We start from the raw sequence: 21,767 nt of genomic DNA, 5'->3' as shown, positions 1-21,767 counted from the left end.
GCAAGCCTTCACTTGGGCATCCAGCCAGACATTCAGGTGATTCCATTAATTTTAGCATTGTTTTACTTCTTTTACCGACTGTTACTCTATCTCCATTTCCTCAATCCGGACCAAATTCTGTCCAGCTCCTCCAATCGAGGATAACACGGCTTTCACCCTTGAATGCCTTCAGTGTGTGCGGAGAAACCTGGAGAAATCTACAGTGACACACACACACACACACACACACACGTGAAACTATTAAACACTTTGCCCTCTGACACTCATCATCGGGTTCATTGAAAAATATGGAACTGTGAGCCGGAGGATTCCTGCAGCATGTTTTGAGATAATGTACCATAAAATAATAATTACCGTAATGACCGTAGTGCTCACCAGGCCTTCAGGTGATGAGAGCAGCCTGTGTAAGCACACGATATGGACCTGCTTGTCTTGATTTTTCTTGAGTGGTAACTCGATCTGCTGCCAGTGAAAATCTCTAACTCTGCTCTGGTATGGATAGGGTAATAGCCTCGGGTGCTTTATAAGTTTATTTTAGGTAATAGAGACGCTTGTTTTGTTACAGCCTGTTCCGCCCTTCTCTCTCTTTCTCTCTCTCTGTCTCCCTCCACAATTTTTTTTTTTTTTTTTTTTTTTTTTACCTACACTGAAATTCCTCGCTTCTTGAAAGTTGGGTGACTGCGAGGAGTACAAAAAAAAAAAAAAAAAAAAAAGGCACATCTGAGGAGAAATGTGAAGCGCATGCGCCATCTGAAGGTTTTGCGCTGCGCATCCGTGCCGCGGCGTGCTAGTTTGGGAGAAGGAGGCGACTGGAGCAGGTGAGAGAGGGAGGAGGGAAGAGTCGTCGGCGATACTTTTCTGCAGTTCCAGCACACTGAGACGCACACATACGGTGCGGGAGGACGACAGACTCGGAGCCTCCGCAGAGCCGCTGTTGTTCACACGCTGTGCTCTTTTCCTCCCCCTGGCACTGTGCGCGCTCGCCAAGCCGCACTGTTTGGAGATAGTCCGCGCGGAAAGTTTTTGGAGCATACTGTCTGGAGCCGATTAATTGTGGCATCTGTTTTCTTTCTTTTTTCTTTTTTTCTTTTTTTGCGAGGCGGGTGACTTACTTTTTTTTTTTTTTTTTTTTTTTTTGCTTTGCATGTGAGGACTTTTAACTCGAGCAGAGGAATTGTCACAGTCGTTTTGTTGTTTTGTTTCTGCACAGAATGGAAGGTAAATTGACAAGTCGTTTGTGGCGAGGATCACCGTGTGGACCTTTCCGCAGGTGAAAACGCGCGATGACCTGAGCGTGTTAGCGGCTGGATTTAATGCTCAGAACGAGATTCTCCATGGTTTTGGTTTGACATAGATATAATCTTTTTTTTTTTTTTTTTTTTTTACTTGGATAGGGACTATAACAGTAGGCCGCTTTAAATTAGAAGACAATCGACAGAGTACACCAGACGTTTCCGCCAGTGGCACTTTGGGTTGCCGTAGATGGTTTTATGTTGTTAACAGTTACCGCACAGTCACGCACTGACTCGTTAAAGGAACTGATCATTCCCTCACACTGTCTTTGGACATTTTACACATCCCGCTGCTTCCTCCCGGCCCTCTGAACTGTTTGGCGCACGGAGCGCATTCAGTGATTGTTGTGGCGTCCGTGTTCATCCAAAACACCAAACCTGAAGAACTCTCACTTGTAGCATTACGCGCTCTTCACCCCCCCACCACCCCAACCAAGCACTTTCCAACAAGAGATCCGGATAAAACGACCAGACTTGGCAGAAAAGGAAATCTTAAATCCACCTGGCCTGCACTGGGATTATTGGTTTGATATCGTCTGCAGAAAGTGGATTACAACTTCTAACGGGCTGTGCTCCCTGGTGAGTAGCCTAAAGGTCTCCTGGTTCACTCGCTTTTCCATGCAACCGCAGTTTATCCTGCAGAGTGGAAAATGCTTGTTTCAGTGGGACCTTTTTTAGTTTTTTTGGAATAATACTGCCTCCAAAATGGATGTGGACAAAGTTCTTGACAGATGTGATGTGTGAAACATGCTGCTCCCTCCCTCTCTCTCCTCCTCCTCTAACTGTGACCCCATATTTCAGAGTCCTGTTGGACAAATTACGCATCAAGCCAAAAAAAAAAAAAGAAAAAAAGAAATAACCAGAAGTTGCATGTTTTAAAGCGATGTAGATGAGAAAAGAGCGATCTGCTTTCTCTGTCAATTGTTAACGGTCCCCATGACAGAGTCAGGTACTGTTCTTTGTGCTGCTTCTCCTCATCAAATCCTTGTACCTGGCTCCCTCTCCTGGTTTTTTAAACAACAGGACAGGCAGGAAAAGAGGCTCCTCATTTGCGCTATTAAATGCGGATAATATTTCACTCGGTCAGTAAATGACGGAGCCGTGCATTGTGAGAGAGGGGCTTTTTATTCACTTCCTCCCAGATTTAATTCTGTATTTTTTTTGCCCACCTACACCCTCAAAAAACTAATAATTCACTGTCACCAGGCGTAAAATTCCAAATGCTTCAAGAGGCAGGCCACACTGTGGATATAATCGCTTAAAAGAGTCATCATGCATTAAAACCTGCACCATAATGCTTTTCCCTTCACAGATTTCACAGGCATTCGTTGCTCCGATCATTCAAATTCTGTTTTATTTAAATATAATACTGGATGAGACGTTTGGGCCAAAGAAAACCAAAACTAAGAAAAGACACAGGCCCAAGATGTTTAAATAACCCAAGAACATTTTTCTCATTTAAAATAAACGGCAGGTAACTTTTTTCCCCTCTTTAACTCTCAGGTTTAATGTAAATCGATTTGATTTCACATGGCTCGTTTAAAAAAGAAAAAGAAAAGCCTCCTAAATGATCCGCTGCACGAGCAGCGCCCGGTGTTTTATCATCCTGCAGACGGGGCTCTAATTATTTCTCTTCCTGAAATTTGCCCAATTTGATGCCACTTTCGCCGACAAAAATCTGCAAGGTAGCCGTCAGTCACCCAGTCAAGTGCTTGGGAATTTTTTTCACTCGGGTCAGATCGTTTCCAGGGGTCACGGAGCGCAGGATTTACGCAGCGTGCGTGTGGATGCCGAATGCAGGAATGCACATTTAAGTAAAAAAAAAAAAAAAAAAGCAGTGTACAGTGTTGAATTGCTGCGGTCAATGAAATGAAGACATATGAGGCTATGAAAGAATTAAAAGAAAAGAAAAGCCTCGCGTTTTGTTTTTTGTTTTTTTTGTTTTCTTAAAACGAATAATTACCGTTCTCTGCTCTGATTGGCCGAGACTCAGTTGTGGAATGTCAGATAATTGCGCGCACCTGTAGCATCGTGACGGTTACTTTAACGTGCAGGATGAGTCCTGTGCGTCACTTCTCTCCCCTGCTGCTCAGTCTCTCCCGCTGCTTGGCGCAACAATTTTAATTGTCGAACTTTAATTAATAATCGTAAATTAAAACACATTTTTAAAAGCAGCGGAGCAGCTCCAACTAGCTGCTTTAAAAAAAAAAAAAGAAAAATCAGTGTAAAACCGCCGCCCTCTGTGGATTAATGCTTTAATTTATGTGGAGGAACTACAAGGAACATAACATAACCTCACCAACTATTAGTGCAGGGGCGCGCAAACTCAAAGCACATGCTCGTGTGTGTGTGTGTGTGTGTGTGTGTGTGTGTGTGTGTGTGTGTGTGTGCGCGCGCGCGCGCGCGCTGGGTGAGTGATGGTGAACTTGGCCTGGTCTTTAATGAGTATTAGGCAGGCCCAGGTCTGCACGACTCAACCCTGGAAAATAACGCAGCGTGACAAATTAGAGCTGCTCTCAGTCCCAGAATTCACACACGGCCCAAGTGGAAGGCTGGCACGTCGGTTTAACTCGCAAATTCAAGGCTAATTATTTTAAGCCAGAGCAACCAAACTATATCACCAGGCATGATTCATTTTTCCTTTTTTAATTCCCTGTATGTTTCGTTAGGGTAAAGACTCACACAGTATGGCCAGGCCATAATCTGTCATCCGCTGACGTGGCTCATTTCTGTCTGATCCACGGTCAATTAATGCCCATAAAAATTAATTGTGATGATTTAAAGACCGACATAACCGTTATTTGTTAAATTACGTAATAAATGAGCATACAGGCCTACATTTCCCGCAAGGGAAGTTTTTTTAAATTAAATGTTTTCTTTATTTATTTACACGTTTTGTATAAAAAGCCAGTTCTCTTTAAATCAGATTAAACGTGTTTTAATTTAACCGTAATGAAACAGCAATTTTATTGTCTTTTTTTTTTTGTTTCTTATTAAGTAACTGAGCAAATTGAATTCCCTGTCACAAGGAGCAGATACAGCAGGGCTGCAGATGCAAAGGGGATAAAAAAACAAAATGATGTGTTTTATTCTAGCTCATATTTTTAATCTTATTTTATTGTCAAACTAAAAAAAAAAAAACGTTTAAAACAGTTAAAATTTTGACTGTTTACTTCTGACCTTTATGTTAACAGTTTGTATGTAGACTGAAATAGATTCAAAATAACAAACACACACTCACTATCTGAGTAGGACTCTCCTGGGCTCTCTGTCTCTGAGTAAAATGAACTGTCAGGAATGTGTCTAGATGGGGTTTCATGGTCGTTGTGTCTTCTCCGGCTGCACGTCTATCAGCCTTATGTGAATCACACTCAGACCTGCTGCCAAATGACTGCTCTGCTGTAGAGGCACTGATGGCCTCAGGCCTCTCATCACACACACACACACACATACACACACTGACATCCACAGCGCTGTTTGCATGTAAAAGAGAGGATTTTTCCTGCATTCCCTTCATACGTTCTGACATCCCTGATATCTGCCTCTGTGTTTTTACTGTACTAAGCAGAGTAAAGTGTGTAAGTCAAACCTACAGGCAGGCAGGCAGACTGACGTGAAACCTTTTTCTCTGTCCTCCCTCAGATCAGCGGCAGTATGAACCTGGGGCTGCGCTGTGTGTGTCGGCCGGTTTGCTGGCCTTTTGGCAGGCTGTTGGACTCCAGACACTGTGTCTTTGCCCTCACACTCCTCACACTCCTCATGCAGGTGGTGGTGGAGGCCAACTCATGGTGGTATGCATTCATTTTGTCTCCATATGTACAGCATGTCTGTGTGTGTGTGTCTTATTGTGTGTGTTGTGTGTCAGCTTTTAAAAGGCCACTTCCCTTTAGACTGTTAGATGAGTCACATTTTTAACTAGCAGTGCCCGAGGAGAGTAAATAAGCCGCGAAGAAAGCCAAATATTTAGGGTAATATTGATTTTTAGAGAACATTTTGTTACTGTTTATATTTGTCTTAGTTTCAGACTCACTTTCAGGCTTGTGTGCGAGCGAGTGTGTGTGCGTGTTTGCTAAGTAAGCCTCCTCAGCTTCAGTTGCACCACATATGAAGCAACACAACATGCTGACTGTAGCACATTAGTTTTGCAGGAAGACCTTTTTTCTCCCTTATTTTCTTTCTTCGCATATTGCCAAAACCAAAATTATGAATATTATAGAAAACATAGAAAGTTGCGGTTTATGAGTCGCCGTCCAAATATGTGCAAACACGAGCACTGTGTGTGACTGCGCGTACATGTGTGTTCGTGTGTGTGTGTGTGTGTGTGTGTGTGTGTAGAAACGCGTCTTGCTGCCATTAGAAAAGTCTATATTTGAGCTTACCGCACTTTGAGTGCTCCTGATAGGGGAAAATACTGTTTACCAGGCACCAAAGAAGCACTACTTAAAGCAAATCACAGCTCTTTACATCCTGTGGCTGTTTGTGTTTTTGTCTAATTGTGCGCTCGTGTATCGCAGCTTGAGCGCTTGTAGAAGAACATTTACAGGAAAGCCACACTCACTGTGTAAGATCTGTGTTCACTTCAAATGAGCGGATCAAAGCCGGTGTTGACATCATGTGGTGATGGTGAAATTATATGAAAATAATCATTCAAACAAATAATTTAAAGAGGATTTGTCCAGATAAACACATTTTAATGGTCTCATGTGGATTCATGTGTAATGGCGACTACATTATAGTTCAAATAACAAGTTACCGCAGAGCCTTTGGAAAGCTGCGTTTGGAGCTCTAACTGTGTGTGTCTTTCCGTTTCCTCTGTGAGAGGACACACAGGTGTGAATGATTTAGGATGTCAGAGCAGTGAGCCGGCCGACTGTATGTGTGTGAGTGTCAGCCTGCATGTGTATGTTAATTTTATTTTTTTTTCTGGTGTGTGTGTATGTTGGGTTCCCCCGCTGCTGACTTTCCCCAGTCGATCAGGTTACACTGGGGGCTAATTGTCTTTCTCTTAGGGCTCAGGGATGGGCTCCTCTAATTGTCCTGTGGCCTGGAACCAGATGCTCATACTGGTGTTCCTCTTCTCTGCTTCTACTGCGTTTGTCCCCGTCTTTCTCTTTTTTCTGTCTCTTGCACAAAATGTATGGAGCTGTTACTTAAATGTTGTGGTTCTGTAAAAAGGTATGCAACTTTCATAGCGCAGAGTTGTGCTGAGTCGATGTGAGGGAGCCGCCATCATCAAATGCACTTCAGCAAAAATGGACATGTCTTTTTTAGTCAGCTAAGTAAATGCCATCCTTTAAGACTTTATGACGAGTTGAGAGAGGTGAAAAAGACATTTCTGCCAAACAAAATGATGTACATTTTCTCTGACTTTTCCTCCTAATGCCTCTTAAAAAAATAAATCAGAAATGGGAACTTGGGTTGAGGGGTCAGGACGGCATTGCTTAGCTATAAAGGGTGATGCATTAAAAAAGTAAAAAAAAAAATTTAAAAAGTGTCAGATTTGCTCTTTTTAGCCCCTTTTTAATTCATGTGCTATTTATTTTACTCCATTCCAGAGGTGGCCAATCTTTTTCCCTTTGATGGCCTAAACTGAAACTTAATGGTGAGCCGTGGGCCAAAAGCAAACACCTCTTGTATTGTTTAGATGCAAAATGGTGCCACAATCCCAAATTCCCTCAATTGACTGACTTCCTGTGCAAATTATGACCCTGTCCACCATGCTCAAAGAAATAATTAATCATTATGGTTTTGACATATTTAAAGTGTATTTTTACTCACAAATAATGTTCTCTGTAATTAGTTTTCAAATTCAAAACAACTGGTGGTCCACATTGAGCCGTAGGGTGGGCTATTCTCTACTTTTCCTCATCATTCCCCTTTTCCACCCTGACTCTTCTTTTCTTTGCTTCCAGTTGCTGCGTGATCTTGGCCTGAAATAGCACATGAACGTGTATGCAGGGTTTTACTCCATTAAATAAATAATAGCACCTTGTTTCTCTGATCATCATAACTTATCAGGAGAAATCAGCCGGCGGTTGTGACTTTGGCCTGAAAACTTGCATATACTTGGATCCTAATGGCATAATGAGTGAAAATAACTTCATTACTCGTGCCTCTCATCCAGGTCTCTGGCCATGAACCCTTTACTGATCCCCGAGGCCTACATCATCGGTGCCCAGCCTCTGTGCAGCCAGCTGGTGGGCCTGTCGCAGGGCCAGAAGAAGTTGTGCCAGCTCTACCAGGACCACATGCAGTACATCGGCGAAGGTGCCAAGACAGGCATCAGAGAGTGCCAGTACCAGTTCAGACACCGGCGCTGGAACTGCAGCACTGTGGACAACTCCTCTGTTTTTGGACGGGTCATGCAAATAGGTAAGAAATGAGCAACGGATGTATCAAATATCACATAGTCTTGAAAATATGTACACAAACACACAGGAGTACTACAATGTGTGTCACAAAAGTAGGCAGTCAGATTCACCAGTGTTGTTCAAATTCTGTACATCCTGTGTGTTTTCTTTCTCCATTGTCCCTCCCTCTGATTCACTTACCCTCTGTGTGTGCGTGTGTGTGTGTGTGTGTGTGTGTGTGTGTGAAATGTATGGAGCTGCTGATTCTCAGCAGCTGTGTGGAGGGAATAGTTGGTGGGTGAGGTTGCTGGATAAATCACATGTGGCTTTGGCCTGCTAAACCAGCTCCCGACATGGAGCAGGAGGGAGGCAGAGAAGCTGCTTTTCCCCTGATGAATGGGACACAATCTAATCTCATTTAACACACACACACACACACAGACACGCACTGTGGCGCTGAGTATGGCTGCCCTGTATTTACAAGGAATGAGAGTGCAGCGAGTGTACGCACCAATATATCACCTATCAGAGATTACACTGTCTGTCTATATGAATTTGTGCGCGCGTGTGTGTAGATCTCTTACAGAAAGTTTAAGAGCGTTCTAATCCTTTCTTAAAAGCGAATCCAGCGTCTGGATCTGAGGCTCATTCGACACGGTTTGTTTTAGTTTTGTTTTGGATGAGAGCTTATACCTCGGGGGCTAAAGTAAAGGTGGGTTTAACGTTTATTGATCATAACTCTCCAGCTCAATTATAATGAATCTATGCAATGTCAGTATTGTGATTATAGCAGAGATGCAGCAGGCTCGGCTGCGTAGCGCCAAAATCTGAATGGATCACATTTTGATGTTTCCGAGACTGGTCAGCGCTTCTGGTGCGCACATTTTGGGAATCTTTCAAATTCCTCTCGAGTAAGACCATGCGGAGGGGTGTGTGTTTTGCTCACGTTGGTGGTCTTTAAAGGGTCAGTTCACCCAAATTCCTTAAACAAAATTATATAAATAAAAGCTTTTTCTCACATACTCCGATTGCACGCCTCTCTCCGGGCTATGAGATATCCATCCATCCATTTCTGCACTTAATGGAATTAATGATGAGTGGAATTTCGTTTGTGGTGCTCACAGGTTTTTAAAAATAACAGTTAATGCACTCAACAGCAGCGTGTCTGTCCAGAAAGTTTGTTCTCATGACTCTGGATAATCCACAGAACACACTGTCAACACTGGGTGACAATTTTTTTTCTTTTCTTTTCTTTTTTAATTTTTGGTAGAAAGCAGTTCCACTGAAAACTGATCAGATGACGAGAATCAAGACTACGGATGGGTTGATAATCGTGAATATCCTCAAACGAATGACTCGAAAAAGTTGTCTATCTTGTTGACGTACAGTCCTATATTGGTTTCCTGATTTATTTTGAATTGCCTGAGCCTGTTGCCATGGCTGAAGGCATGGTTTGCACATTGTATCGCCAACAAAAACAACTTAAATCAGATGTGTGTTACTACTACGGATCCCAAGCTTAAAAATACCACCACATTTATTTAACCTTTATTTGTGCAGGAAGACCTTATGATTTATGATTACTTTTTAAGATTCTACGGTTGATTGTTTTCACTAAAATAAAAAGACGCGTGTCCTATCTGTGATGCAATAAAAATATTTGTTCCTCACAAACTGCGAGGTTAAAGTGATTCCAGTATGCAGTCTTTATTTTAAAGTTTTAAGCATATATTGATGATTACCGGGATGATATCATAAACTGAAACAGCATGGATGAATACCAGAGGTGACACTAATGTTTTTTTCGGTAGTTTTTTTCGTAACATCCTGCATGAGGTGTGTCTATGTTTTCACACTTTTCTCGCTTATTCTCTGTCTGTCTCTGCTGCTGCTGACTCCCCTTCCACAGATCAGTCTTCATAGAAACCTCATCAGCCGCCATTCTCCCATTCCTCTTCTTCCTCCCCCATTTGAGTCCATTCTGGGCCAAGTAAACACGTCCTCCCCTCTACAGCTGTCTATCTGAAAACCTTGTCTATATGTCTGTCTGTCTGTCTGCTGGCTTTCGGAGGCTGCTGGTGATTTAAAACTGAGCTCCAGGGGGTGCTGGCGCGGTCGGAGTTCAGACCCTCTCCTCTGGCTTGGCTATAGCTCCAGGATGGGGGTACAGGGGGAAGGGAGGCAGCAGTGTGGGAGATGACAGTTTGTCCATCCACAGGTCCACTATTAGGCCAATATCCTCAGGCTGGATTAAAAGTTGCACTGAACTAATAAATCCCCCACCGTCTGTGATCACCTCCGCTCCTGCCAGATTCCCCCTCTAGAACATCTTTCAGCCTTTCCAAATGGGTTCTTTATCCATCCCTTCACTTCTTTGTCAGTCTTTTACTGCCTTTTATGATATAAAGTGCATGCATGTGTCTCCTTTTCCATTTTTTCCTCTTTCTGTTCTTTTCTTCAACGTCTTCTTCTTGACTTATCTCTTCAGTTGTCTTTTGTTTCGCCTCCCTCATCTCCCGCTCTCTGTCCATCTGTTATTGTCGTTACGGCGTGCTCTCTAAAGGTTTGGCCCGGCAGGTATATGAGCTGTGCATTTTTATTTTGTAGCAGCCCCAGTCTTCAATGTCAACACGCGTACTTATAGTTTGGTCGGCTGCTTCTTCTATAGTCGCTTATCTCCTCATCTTGGTTTTCTCCTCTAGTCTGTGGCTTTGTGCGGTGGTAGTAATGGATCGAGCATTCGGTGACAGAAAAAAACTGCGTAGTCTCTTTTTGTTTTTCTCACTCTTGTCTCTATAGAGGAAATGTTGTGGGTAGAAACAGTGGGATGTAATGAGCAATGGCTCCAGAATGTGTCTGTCATGACAGATAAAGTGAAAGAGCTGTTGTCACTTTGAATTTGGGTGCGAGGCAAGCTGCTTGTTGAGAAGGCTCTCCGTCACTGGAGGGCGCTCTCTTCTCTCTGGCTGAGGCCCAAAAACAGCAAACCAGATTCCATCGTTCAACATAATGGTGATGAGGAGCCTGCAGCTCTTGGCTGAAGTGCTCTGTAATCGCATGGTGAATGCTGTCATATGACATCATGTCTCATAACACGGTTCAAATTCTTAAAATGAAATGACAGTTGAACACATTCAGCATAAAATAAATATACGTACTGTACATGAGCTCCAAAAATGGATGCAGCAGACGATTATGCCAAATGATGCATGCATTTGGATGGGTTGCCAGGTCTGTGTAACCAAACTAGCCCAGTGGCCAATAAAACCAGCCCAAAAACCAGTCCAACACCAGAACTGGAATGTGATTCCCATGCCAAACCATATACACTGCTTCTTAAAGTCAAACAGTATTGTTATCATTGCGAGAATTATTGCAATATCTGCCTTAAATGTGTCAGCATTAAACGTATTTATTTCAACTACTTTCTAAATTGGCTTTTTGTAAGTAGATACAGTATATTATTCTAAATAAAATATACTGTTTTTGTGACTGTGTAGACCAATACACTGACCCATAAACCCATAAGCTTTCTCTTCCCTTGACCTTTTTCGTGCCTGCCAAGAAAAAAAAATCAATGTAGTGATTTTACTGCTGTAACTGAAACACCCTGTAATGTTGCTTCACTGTATTTTAATCAAATCCTTTTAGTTAATACATGTGTAGATTGGCTATGTAGTCATGTAGCATTTTTGTCTACCTTATTTCAACTTGTACACCTTATCTTACAACTTTTTCACGATATTTGTATTAGAAGGTTAGGTATTTACTGAATTAAAATGATTTCAGCTGACCTGTTTGACTTGTAGCTTAACAGCCTTAAAGTGAAAAGAGCAAAAAGGGAAAAACTCCTTTCCCAGGGGTTGCTAGCTAGCCAGCTGCTAATGCTTGGTTAGACACCATCAGTTGTACACTGCTTTCAAGAAGCATTGTGGGATACTTCCCACTATACATTCGGTCAGCACTATTAAATGGCACACTCACTATATAGTGGGTAGTTAGTGACTTTGGACAAAGCCATGGACTTTTCTCATTTACTCTGTACTTTTTTTTTAATGACGTGATGTTCCTGTTTGTGTGTCTGCAGGCAGTCGAGAGACGGCATTCACGTACGCCATCAGCGCAGCAGGGGTGGTGAACGCGGTGAGCCGTGCCTGCAGAGAGGGGGAGCTCTCCAGCTGTGGGTGCAGCCGTGCGGCTCGCCCCAAAGACCTGCCTCGAGACTGGCTGTGGGGCGGCTGCGGAGACAACCTCAACTACGGCTACAGGTTCTCCAAGGAGTTTGTGGACGCGCGCGAGAGGGAGAAGAGCTACCCCAAGGGCTCGTATGAGAGCGCCCGGCTGCAGATGAATCTGCACAATAACGAGGCGGGAAGGAGGGTAAGACGCTGATGTTATACGCATGCACACAAACAAAGGTCTTAAGATGTAATCAGATAAGAAAAAAGCAGAAAGATATAAGACTGCAGGACCCAGAATGACACCAACCCATGATAAAAGAACAAGAGGAGCTGGAAGTGAGACAATCCAGGTCAATCAGTTAGATCCCGGCTGATCATCTGTGTAACAGCTCTGTTAGCTCTCCCCTCCTGAGGCTTTGATCTGTTGGGAGATGGAGTCATTGAAGGCAGATCTGGGATTTCTTTTCCTTTCCAAACATCTTGAAACCACCTCTGAGGAAACGTAATGCCAGATATCTGTTGCCAGGCTGTTCTCTTTCAAGTAGGACAAATGACTGGACAATGGTTTATTCCACGCACCAGTGGAGACATGGACAGGATCATTCGGTCCTTTATGGCAGAGTTATGCCAAATGAGATCATGAGCAGCACATTGTGCAAATATTTACGAAGACAGGTCAAAAAGAAATATGAAGCATGTGTCATTTGTACATGTCTGCAGTTTGCCACATAAAAAGAAGATGTTCTTCATCTGGTTAATCAAATAGTTATTTCTTTTCTCTTCCACTCAGACGGTGTCGGACCTTGCCCACGTGTCCTGCAAGTGCCACGGGGTGTCAGGCTCCTGCAGCCTGAAGACTTGCTGGCTGCAGCTGGCTGACTTCCGTAAGGTGGGCGACGCACTCAAGGAAAAGTACGACAGCGCCGCTGCCATGAAGCTCAACACACGTGGGAAGATGGTGCAGATGCACAGCAGGTACAACGCTCCCACGAGCCACGATCTGGTGTACATCGAGTCCAGTCCAGACTACTGCCTGAAGAACCAAACCACAGGCTCCCTGGGCACAGTGGGGCGCCTTTGCAACAAGACCTCGGAGGGCATGGACGGGTGTGAGCTGATGTGCTGCGGCCGCGGTTACGACCAGTACAAGGCCCAGATAGTGGAGCGCTGCCACTGCAAGTTCCACTGGTGCTGCTACGTCAAGTGCAAGCGCTGCACCAAAATCGTAGACCAATTCGTCTGCAAGTGAGCAGAGGATTGTTGCCTGCGTGTGTTTGCTTGCAGACGATGGGCATACATCTGTATGTATTCATGAGCAGAGGAGCAACAGAGTTGAACACAGAGAGAGAATGGAAGAAACTATATAAATTATATTTATAGAGTTAAACAATTATGCCATTGCAAAAAGACTGACTCTTTTTTAAAAAAAAAAAATCTTATGTCTTCAGAAACTGAGAGTATCGTGAAATATTTATTTTGAGATTGTTATGTTTTATTTTGGCCCCCAGTCATCACCAGCCGATTTTAACCCCTTTGAGTGCCTAAAACTGGCTGGAAATCTCACCCACCCAACTCCCACCCTGTTTTTAATTTCAGAAAACACCATCTTTCTTGTCAGATGAGACACGCTGATTGCGAAATAGGACTGTGCTTTTCCATTTCCTAACAAGAGTAGAGTTTGATATCTGTGGCACAGTTGACCAAGAGGTCCTGGTTTTGTTGTTTGAGAACGACTGTGTTGAGAGGAGACCGCCTGTGTGCTGTAGTGTACGGATGTGTTTTCGCGGGTCCAGTCCCTAACCAACCTTCACATCCTTACCAAAGTCTACTTGTCCCCTCTCAACACGTATATAGAGTAAGGAACACTGTTGGTATGAGTCCTTGGAGTACAGTGGGTACAATATGAGGGCTGTTTTGGGGATTGGGCCATTTATTAAGCTGTCCCAGAAGCCTTAGAGTTCCCCAGGTGCTGCAACAAGCCCTCCACCATTATGCACTTTGATACAGAGGCTTAAAACTGTCTGTACGTGTCTGTTCAGCTGTTTTGTTTTTTTTTTTGTTTTTTTTTACTAATGTGCATCAGCAAATATATCAATATTATAGCCTACATTGTTTTCCATATTAATTCAGATTATCCATTTAACATTATTCTACAATACTTAACATGGTTTGAATATATATGGGCAATGTTGTGGTTACAGTGGTGAAATATTCCATGCTCTGTGTATATAGTATGTCTATCCAACCAATCAGTAAACTGTATTTATTTTCTTTAACCACATCCTCCTTTTAAGCTTTAAACAGAAAAACATCTCCATCATAGATCAATATCAAGTCGGTCATCCCCAAGTTTTGAAGTCACTTTTTCTAAAAAAAAGATTTAGTTGTCACTAATGCGGCTCTTCACTGTTTTTGTAAAGGGAAATGCACCTTATTGTTTTGACACACAGATTCTTTCTTCTCACTCAAGTTCAGCTTCACACACACGTATATATAAATATATATATCACAGATGTTCAGATTTGATCGTCTCCACAGATTTCCAGTACCACTCCGGTGAGCTGCTCACTATCCCTGTGATGATTCTCAATAGACCAACAGTTTCTACCAATCCAACTATGTATATTTATAAGCTTCTCCATGAATTTGAGGTTTGTTAAATGTAATGTGTTATAGCTGATATTTTGTTACTTTTTACAAATTGGCTCAATGCTCTACTTTTGTTTCAATAAATATCAAATGTAAAACCAGCAGAGAAGTATTTACTCACAGCATTCATTATTATTGAAGTATTGTTTTATGTCTGTGCCTTTTTACTTCATTTTCTTTAAAGGGACAGTCCACCTCAAAGTCAATGATACATATTTTTCCTCTTGCCTGCAGTGCTATTTATCCCTCAAGATGGTTTTGGGTTGAGTTGCAGAGTTTTGAGACACTGACTGTAGAGATGTCTGCCTTCTCTTGACACAATACAATAGAACTAGATGACACTCTGCTGAGGAGCTCAAAGTGGCAAATAAATACGTCTAAAAAGTTCAACAGCTATGTGTCTTTCCAGAAATCATAACTCATGATGATCCACAGAATTTGTTGTGAGCAGTTTCAGAAGGAACTATATTCTCTCTGTATCACTCCGCAGTAGGAAGTGTGCACCTACTCATGGACAAGAGGCTAGCTAATTTAGCTAGCTAACGAAACACGCACTCCGCCAAGCAGGACCCCGTTCACGTGCTGGGTAGATGCACACTTATTGTACTTCGGTAGAGAAAAAATAGTTCCCACATGAAACTCCTCACAACCCTGTTTGTGGATTAACTTAAAGTAACCAGGTTATGACTTCTGGAGAGAGACGTTGCTGTTTTTGTTTTTCAGATGTATTTTTTGGTGTTTTTAGCTCCACAAGTGCTATCTAGTTCCATTTTTTTGGTTTGTTTTTTTGAGAGAAGGCAGACATCTCTTCAGCCAATAGCTCCACAACTCGGCAGCTCACACCAAAGCAATCTAGGGGATAAGTATCCCTACAGGTAAGAAGAATGTAGTTTTTGGATTTTGGGGTGAACGGTCCCTTTAATCTTCTTGCATAAACCTTTTCCTTTCTGCATTTACGTTACTAAATCCCCTTAAAGATTTGATCACAGATTCCACACAGCAACGTGTAACTTTTCCTTTTCTTTTAACTCGTAACAGCATTTTAGGATTTTTCTGCACCAGGTTACATTTCTTCATTCAGTCTCCTCACCCTTGGGCAGATTTAGTGACAGACCGTCAAACCCACATCGGATGACAGCTGTTTTAGGCGTGCAGTGAACAAAGACGAGGAGGGTTTGCTTGAGAGCTTTGGAAGATGGCCTGAAGATTGGGTGTCTCTCACGAGGGCGGTTGAGGTTGTATCGTAAGCGCCCCTCAACGATCCAACGACGGTGGATCAGTTAATGGAATGATTAATCATAATGTGTCAGGAGAATAGGAAGAGGGGGATTTTTTTTTAGTGCAGGGGGAACGGGGCTGTCTGGAAGACGACTGGGCCTTGTCAGGGACTGCTGGAGCTCAAGAGGAGATGCAGAGAACAGGAGAGAAGATTGGGTAATGAGAGACAGGGGATTACATGAGGGCTGGATGAGAGGGGAGTAATAAGGAGGGGGAAGGAGCGCAGAGAAAGTGCTTCAAGGAAAGTAGAGCTGAAGGACTGCCATTACAGTATAAACGGTCCTGACATTGACTAATATTTACATTGGTAAAATGATACTGACTTTAGGAGCACATCCCATATGTGACCCTGTCAACTGGCCCACGTGTGTGTGTGTCTGCGCACTTGCATGTGCACCCACTTGCACAAAGTATCTTACATCATGACAACTTTTTAAGTTTCTGATCGGTGTCACATAGGCCAATAAAGGAGAGCAGAGGAGAAAGATGCAAGGTTAGCAAGTAGGGAGAAAGACTCAAAGGAGACCAAGTCCAACAAGAGTTTATTTTATTCATTATTTCTTTTATTTGAACCTTCTGTCAACAGCAGGGTTTATAAGGATATGACATGACCTTTCAACTCTGGATTTCTTATACACATGAAGGTGAGAAACATCTTGCACATGCTGGACGAGGCTCCTCGGGATGTCAGAGTGACTGACTGACTTCATACCAGCAGGACTCCTCCAGCGGTAGCGTAAACAGAAACCCAGGTGTACAGATAGACCAGGCTTAGGCAACCTGAAACCCACAGGTGCACAGGTATGACTTAACCTGACTCACTCAGCCAGAGGAGGAGGAGGTGCGGATACTTCCAAATGTTCAAACGAAACGCTTGGATGTCTGAACTTGGCAGGCCTTTCTCCACCTGCCCCTGCCTCTGCTCCCACCTACCGTTTGACAGATAGTGCGGGCAACTGTGTAAATATTTACACGCCTGTTCTGCAGAGAACAATGGTGTCTTTTTTTGGCTTTTGCACACACACAATTGAGCATTCGCCGCAAGAGCTTCGCAAGTGCACACACACTTAGAGAAGGAGGCGCTCGGCGGATATTTTAAGCCGCCGTAAACCTCTGCACCCCTTTGTCATCCGCTCTTCACAGTTTATCCAAGAAAACAGCAGCCTGTCTTCCATCCTTCTCACTTTGCGCTACATTCTTTTGAAATCTCATTTTCTCAAAGAAAATAAACAGCAACAAATGTTTACAGGAAAGTTTTTCTTCCCCGAAAAGATTCATGTTGAAATATGCAAATAACTCAAGCATTTACTGCGCCTTAAATGCTCGGTTGCATCTCTGTGCGTGCGTGCGTGTTTTTGTATTCATGCAAAGGTGATAATTATGATGATGAATGGGACAGGCTGGATAAAAACTGAGGTTCGCTCGGCTTATCAAGTGGTTTCACTCTATTCTTCTTCCCCTGCATTAAAATTCCTCCGGGGTTCTTCAGGACGATTACGTGACAAGTTGTGTTTTCCTAAAACAAAGCAGCTGGTTGATATAAGGCAACCACGCTCTGCTGAAGCCAGATCTGCTGACCGCAACTTTGTAGATTCATAAATATTTTGTTGATTCTGTTCCTGCCGTTGAATAGTCTGAAGTAATGTTCTACCGTAGCTGCAATATACCAGGCTGCACGTACTGTATGTATGTAATACATTAACACCACATTTTACCATCTGTGAAACAAAACCTCAGCCTGAACTCTGGCCTAGCCCCCTTTTTTTACCACTCTACATCATGGCTGGGTAAATTCTGGTGTAGGCTATATGTCACGAGACTCTACCTTGTGGCCCCATAAAACTGTCACAACAGAAAACAATTCCACAAACACTCTCCATTGATCAGCGCGGGCCAGTTTTGTGCTCAGAAAACAGAACACATGAGCTGTCAGTGCAACAGCCCTGGCAGAGCTCATCCCTCCTGACCAGAGCGGAGCTTGTTCCATTCCCCGGCTCTTACTGTAAAAGTCTCATAAAGCGTCAACGGGGCCAAAATGAGAGTGCTCCGCAGAGCTGCATTTAGAGCTATTTGGGATTGTGGTCGCGTGTTTTAGAGAGAGAGGGCAGGACGCCGCACCGTGACGTCGCAAACAGTCTGGACTGGATCAGAGAGACGGGTCGGTGCCACAGAGTTACCGGCTCCCCCCTTCCCTCACTGCCAGCTCTATCCCAGTGTTCCCCCCAGAAACCACTCGCACCACAAGTTGTTTCAATGGGGCACAACTCGGGCTGAAAATAGAAAGGTTATACATATAGGTCACAATTCCTCAATGTGCATGACTGAGGCTCTTGTGTGTGTGTGCACGAGTGTGTGTGTTAGAGAAGAGGAGTCAGGATCAGTTCAATTATTTATACCAATCCACAAGTGAGTTCTTAAGCACTGCTGAACTGGCTAAAGTCGTCTACCAGAGCTTTTAGTAGGTAATATAGTTGCAAAGCAGCGGGATGGAGGATATAATTGTGACTGGCAATGTAAACACGGCAGAAAAGCTGTTGGTGTGTGTGTGTGTGTGCGTGCAGCACTGAAGTAGTGCACTGCAGATCATCTCACTTTATTGCTCACAGATGTGGAAACATATTCACCTTCACAGGACAGTAAAAGATCACGATCTGTTATTCTGACTCAAGCGTCACGCAGAATGACGGCCTTGCCAAATTATGTTTTTCGTCATTTTAATCAATTTTTGCTTTAATCGATTTCACAGACCTTTCATGAAAAAGGCAAACACTCACTGTGGAGTATTCCACTTCCACATCTGATTTGCAGTTCTTCTACACGCTGGTGCTTTGTGCTTCCACTCCCTTTTAAGTTAGTGTTGGTTACATACACACTCACTGTCATCACATCTTCGCGTTATGGCTTCCTTGCATGCAATATATTACAAAATGACACATGTTTACAAGCCCAGAACAAACGTACTTGTTTGTGGTTTGCCATGGGATCTTCTCTTTCTTTTCTGCTCTCTGGTGGTGGTAGTGATGTGTATATGTGTATATGTGTTTCTGTGTGTGTGTGTGTGTGTGTAGCCCTGCCCCACAGGGAGCTGAGTGCCAGGTCAGAGCCAGTAGCTGAGTGATTCTGTCAGCCTGCTAAGCCTTCGTGGATTACGCTAAAGTGGGCCCCTGGGGTTGCTCCGACATCAGTGCAGCTCAGCCCAGTTATGGTTAAACTATCATATGGTAGTTATTGAGCTTCCTTTTCCATCCTCATCCTTGGTGTCTACCACTAACTTTACATCTACATCTCCTATGATGCTCCCCGATATTTGTAAGAGATGGCTGAATGCAATGTAAAAAACAAACTGTACTATGCAACATGACACACAGCAAATTATTTGTTGAAAAAGATATTACCTATAATAGCAAACTCCGGATATATGCAGGAAACACGGGCAGAAATTTGAGAGCTTCGGGGAGCACAACATGTTACTTATCTCCATGTGAAAAGTATTTTTCTTGCAAACCTCTGGGGTGTTCATAGTACAGAATGTATCCTACAGTATATGGTCATTTACTGGGGCAATTTGTAAGATAGGGCCAGAATTGTTGTTTAAAATATTCAAAATTGCAAATAGAATTATCAGAAAGAAACAACAGTGTTGACGTTAGGTCAAGGAAGCATTGTCCTGTCTTCTAATACCACCTTTTACCTGAAGATGTGATATTTTGATTGCCTCCGTAGTTTCAGTTGGGAGATAAAAGCAGAGAGTTTGCTACTTAATCTAACAGGTAAACAAAACAAACTCACAAAATGTAAGAAAAGGAGATATTTTTAAATCTATTTCCCTTACTAAAAACAAAAATACAGCTGTACATGTCTGAATTCAAGTTTCAAACTTAATTTGAAACATACTAGAAATCCTCAATTCACAGAGTAAGATGTGAAAATTAATGCCGTTTTCGCCCAGAATCTCTCCCTGTTCTCTGCTGATTCGTGCCTCTTCTTCTCATACTTGTAGTCAGTCCTGGTCAGAGCCGCTGTAAATCGCCTCCGTTCTGTAACCCCAGTCTGCGACCTGGCATCCGTCAGTCTCATGTGCTGTGTTCAGTCCTAGTCTGGTGTCCAGTCGTCGTGACTGAGCCCTGTTGCCCACTGTGACTCCCCCATCACCCAGGGTTGTGGTGCAGGCAGACTCCAAGGCTAACTGAGCTACTTGCTATCTGCAGCTTAACACTACAGCCAAAGATGGCTACAGCAAAGACAAGCTATTGCTGCAAACAGTTGCTCATTTACTCTTCCAGGTGTCAACAGAATAACATAATCCTTCATTTGGAATAATGTTTCCGTCCACCTTTGCAAATGTAAGTCCAATATCCACCTTCTTTTAGCTCTTTTTTGGTCTCTACCAAGTCAGTTTTTTCACTTCTTGCAATTAGAGCGGTGAAAGTGAACCAGAACAGTAAATTTATTGGCCATATAGCGGAAACTTGCTTTAAGGCATCTAAAAGACAAGGGGGGCTGTAAATTCTGGCGGCAGTTTTCTGTAGATACAACACTATGAGCGACCTTTAACACACTTTTCATGTTACCCTGTTAAACCCACCCCAAAAAGTTAATTTACTGATATCGCTCTGGGTATGAATATTTTAAAGAATATGTTTGAAGTTGCACCTTACATGACCCTCAGCCTTGCAGAAGCAGAACTTGTTTATGCAAATTGAAAGCAAGTAGCACAAACTTGTTTTGAAACATGAGTACAGCAGGTACATAAGACAAGCCTGTATTGTGGTTGCAGTCATGTCATACTTTAAAAGAAGCCGAACACACTCACTGTCACTGCACTGAGGGGTTAAAAACAGGGAGAGGAAACAGCAGGGGAAGCAGATGGACAGTGACTGATGCGCTCCCGGTCTCTGAGATGAAGTAATTTGCGTTAATGCTCATATTAATGAAGCATATCAGAGAAGTGTTGATGTTCAGGTTTTAGAGGGATCCCAGTGAGTCGTTGGCCACCAGTGGCAATCAGTCAAATGGAGGCCAGTTCTCCCATAGACTCTCATCCAAACCAACCAATCTCTGAAAAATATTACAGAGAATAGAATAAAAATACGAAGAAAATGATTCCTTTCTCCTGCCACTGACATGAAATTGATTATGAGAAAATGAAATAACGGAATGTATTCGGTATAAAGAACTAGAATTGTAAATGGCTGGTGTGTAGACCGGGACGTAGCCTTTTTACAGTCGAGCGCAGGGAAAACCTGATACTCGAAATGGATGGAAACTGAGTGCCAAGAATTGAGCGCTGAGTGAAGATGAGCCACGGCCCGAAGATTTGTCAAATCAATCGGAGAACAAGACAAACCAATTTGCTGCGTTGAAAACAAACACAGTAAATGGGCCGTTTCACTACTGCAAGAGAGCATGAAGCCCCAGTCATGCAATTGTGAAGCAGAAAGAACTGTTCCACTGCCAGTTCCTTTATTGAGGAACCGCCATGCAAAAAAAAAAAAAAAAACACGCCAACACGGGTCACACAAGATGCGCTTGGACTGAGAAGCAGAGAAGAATCGACACACACACTCATCATAACTTTTACCATCACAGGAAAAATGTAATAGACCACAAAAAAACAGATTTTTCCAAAAGCTTTGGCCGTCTTTTTCCTGATGACTGACACCCGGGCTAGTTAGCGCCCTCATTAAAAAGCACTTAATGAAATAAGGTGTTTAAACAGGGTCTTTACACTGAGGTCTTTGTGGTTAATGAATCAACACAGTGCAGACGGAAAATGGCATAGCTGGATATGCAGGTAATGTCCCACTAGATCCAATAAACCTAACACCTTTTTAAAGGTGAATATCCTTCTGTAAGGCCCTGTGTCTGCTCGTGGAACATTCGCACTTCCTATTGGCTTTGACTTTTCTTAGAGGGGGGCTCAGAAAGGCCGCCTTATTCCCACATATTGTATGTCGTGTTTATTTGTCTGATTTGGCAAGGACGAAAGATTCTGAAATATTGCCGTCACATATTAG

The 21,767-nt window shown here is 43.0% G+C and overlaps 1 protein-coding gene across 1 annotated transcript; it reads left to right on the top strand.

Moving 5' to 3' along the window:
• Positions 1–1,201: 1,201 nt before the first annotated feature.
• Positions 1,202–14,573, top strand: wnt5a (wingless-type MMTV integration site family, member 5a). Its single transcript, XM_084366190.1, has 5 exons — positions 1,202–1,871; positions 4,935–5,083; positions 7,417–7,664; positions 11,730–12,022; positions 12,614–14,573. The coding sequence occupies exons 2-5, from the start codon at positions 4,947–4,949 to the stop codon at positions 13,070–13,072; spliced, it is 1,137 nt and encodes a 378-aa protein (XP_084222316.1). The 5' UTR covers positions 1,202–1,871; positions 4,935–4,946; the 3' UTR covers positions 13,073–14,573.
• The last annotated feature ends 7,194 nt before the right edge of the window (positions 14,574–21,767 follow it).

This window comes from Pagrus pagrus, assembly GCF_965226575.1.
Source record: "Pagrus pagrus genome assembly, chromosome: 11".
Classification (NCBI taxonomy): Eukaryota; Metazoa; Chordata; class Actinopteri; order Spariformes; family Sparidae; genus Pagrus; species Pagrus pagrus.
Note: the sequence above shows the minus strand (reverse complement) of the source record. Positions and strands in the feature narration are given on the sequence as shown.

Coding starts and splice junctions, on each gene's coding strand:
- wnt5a (XM_084366190.1), top strand. CDS start 4,947: ATGAACCTGGGGCTGCGCTGTGTGTGTCGGCCGGTTTGCTGGCCTTTT. Junction 7,665..11,729: donor TGGACGGGTCATGCAAATAG/GTAAGAAATGAG, acceptor GTGTGTCTGCAG/GCAGTCGAGAGACGGCATTC. Junction 12,023..12,613: donor ATAACGAGGCGGGAAGGAGG/GTAAGACGCTGA, acceptor TCTTCCACTCAG/ACGGTGTCGGACCTTGCCCA.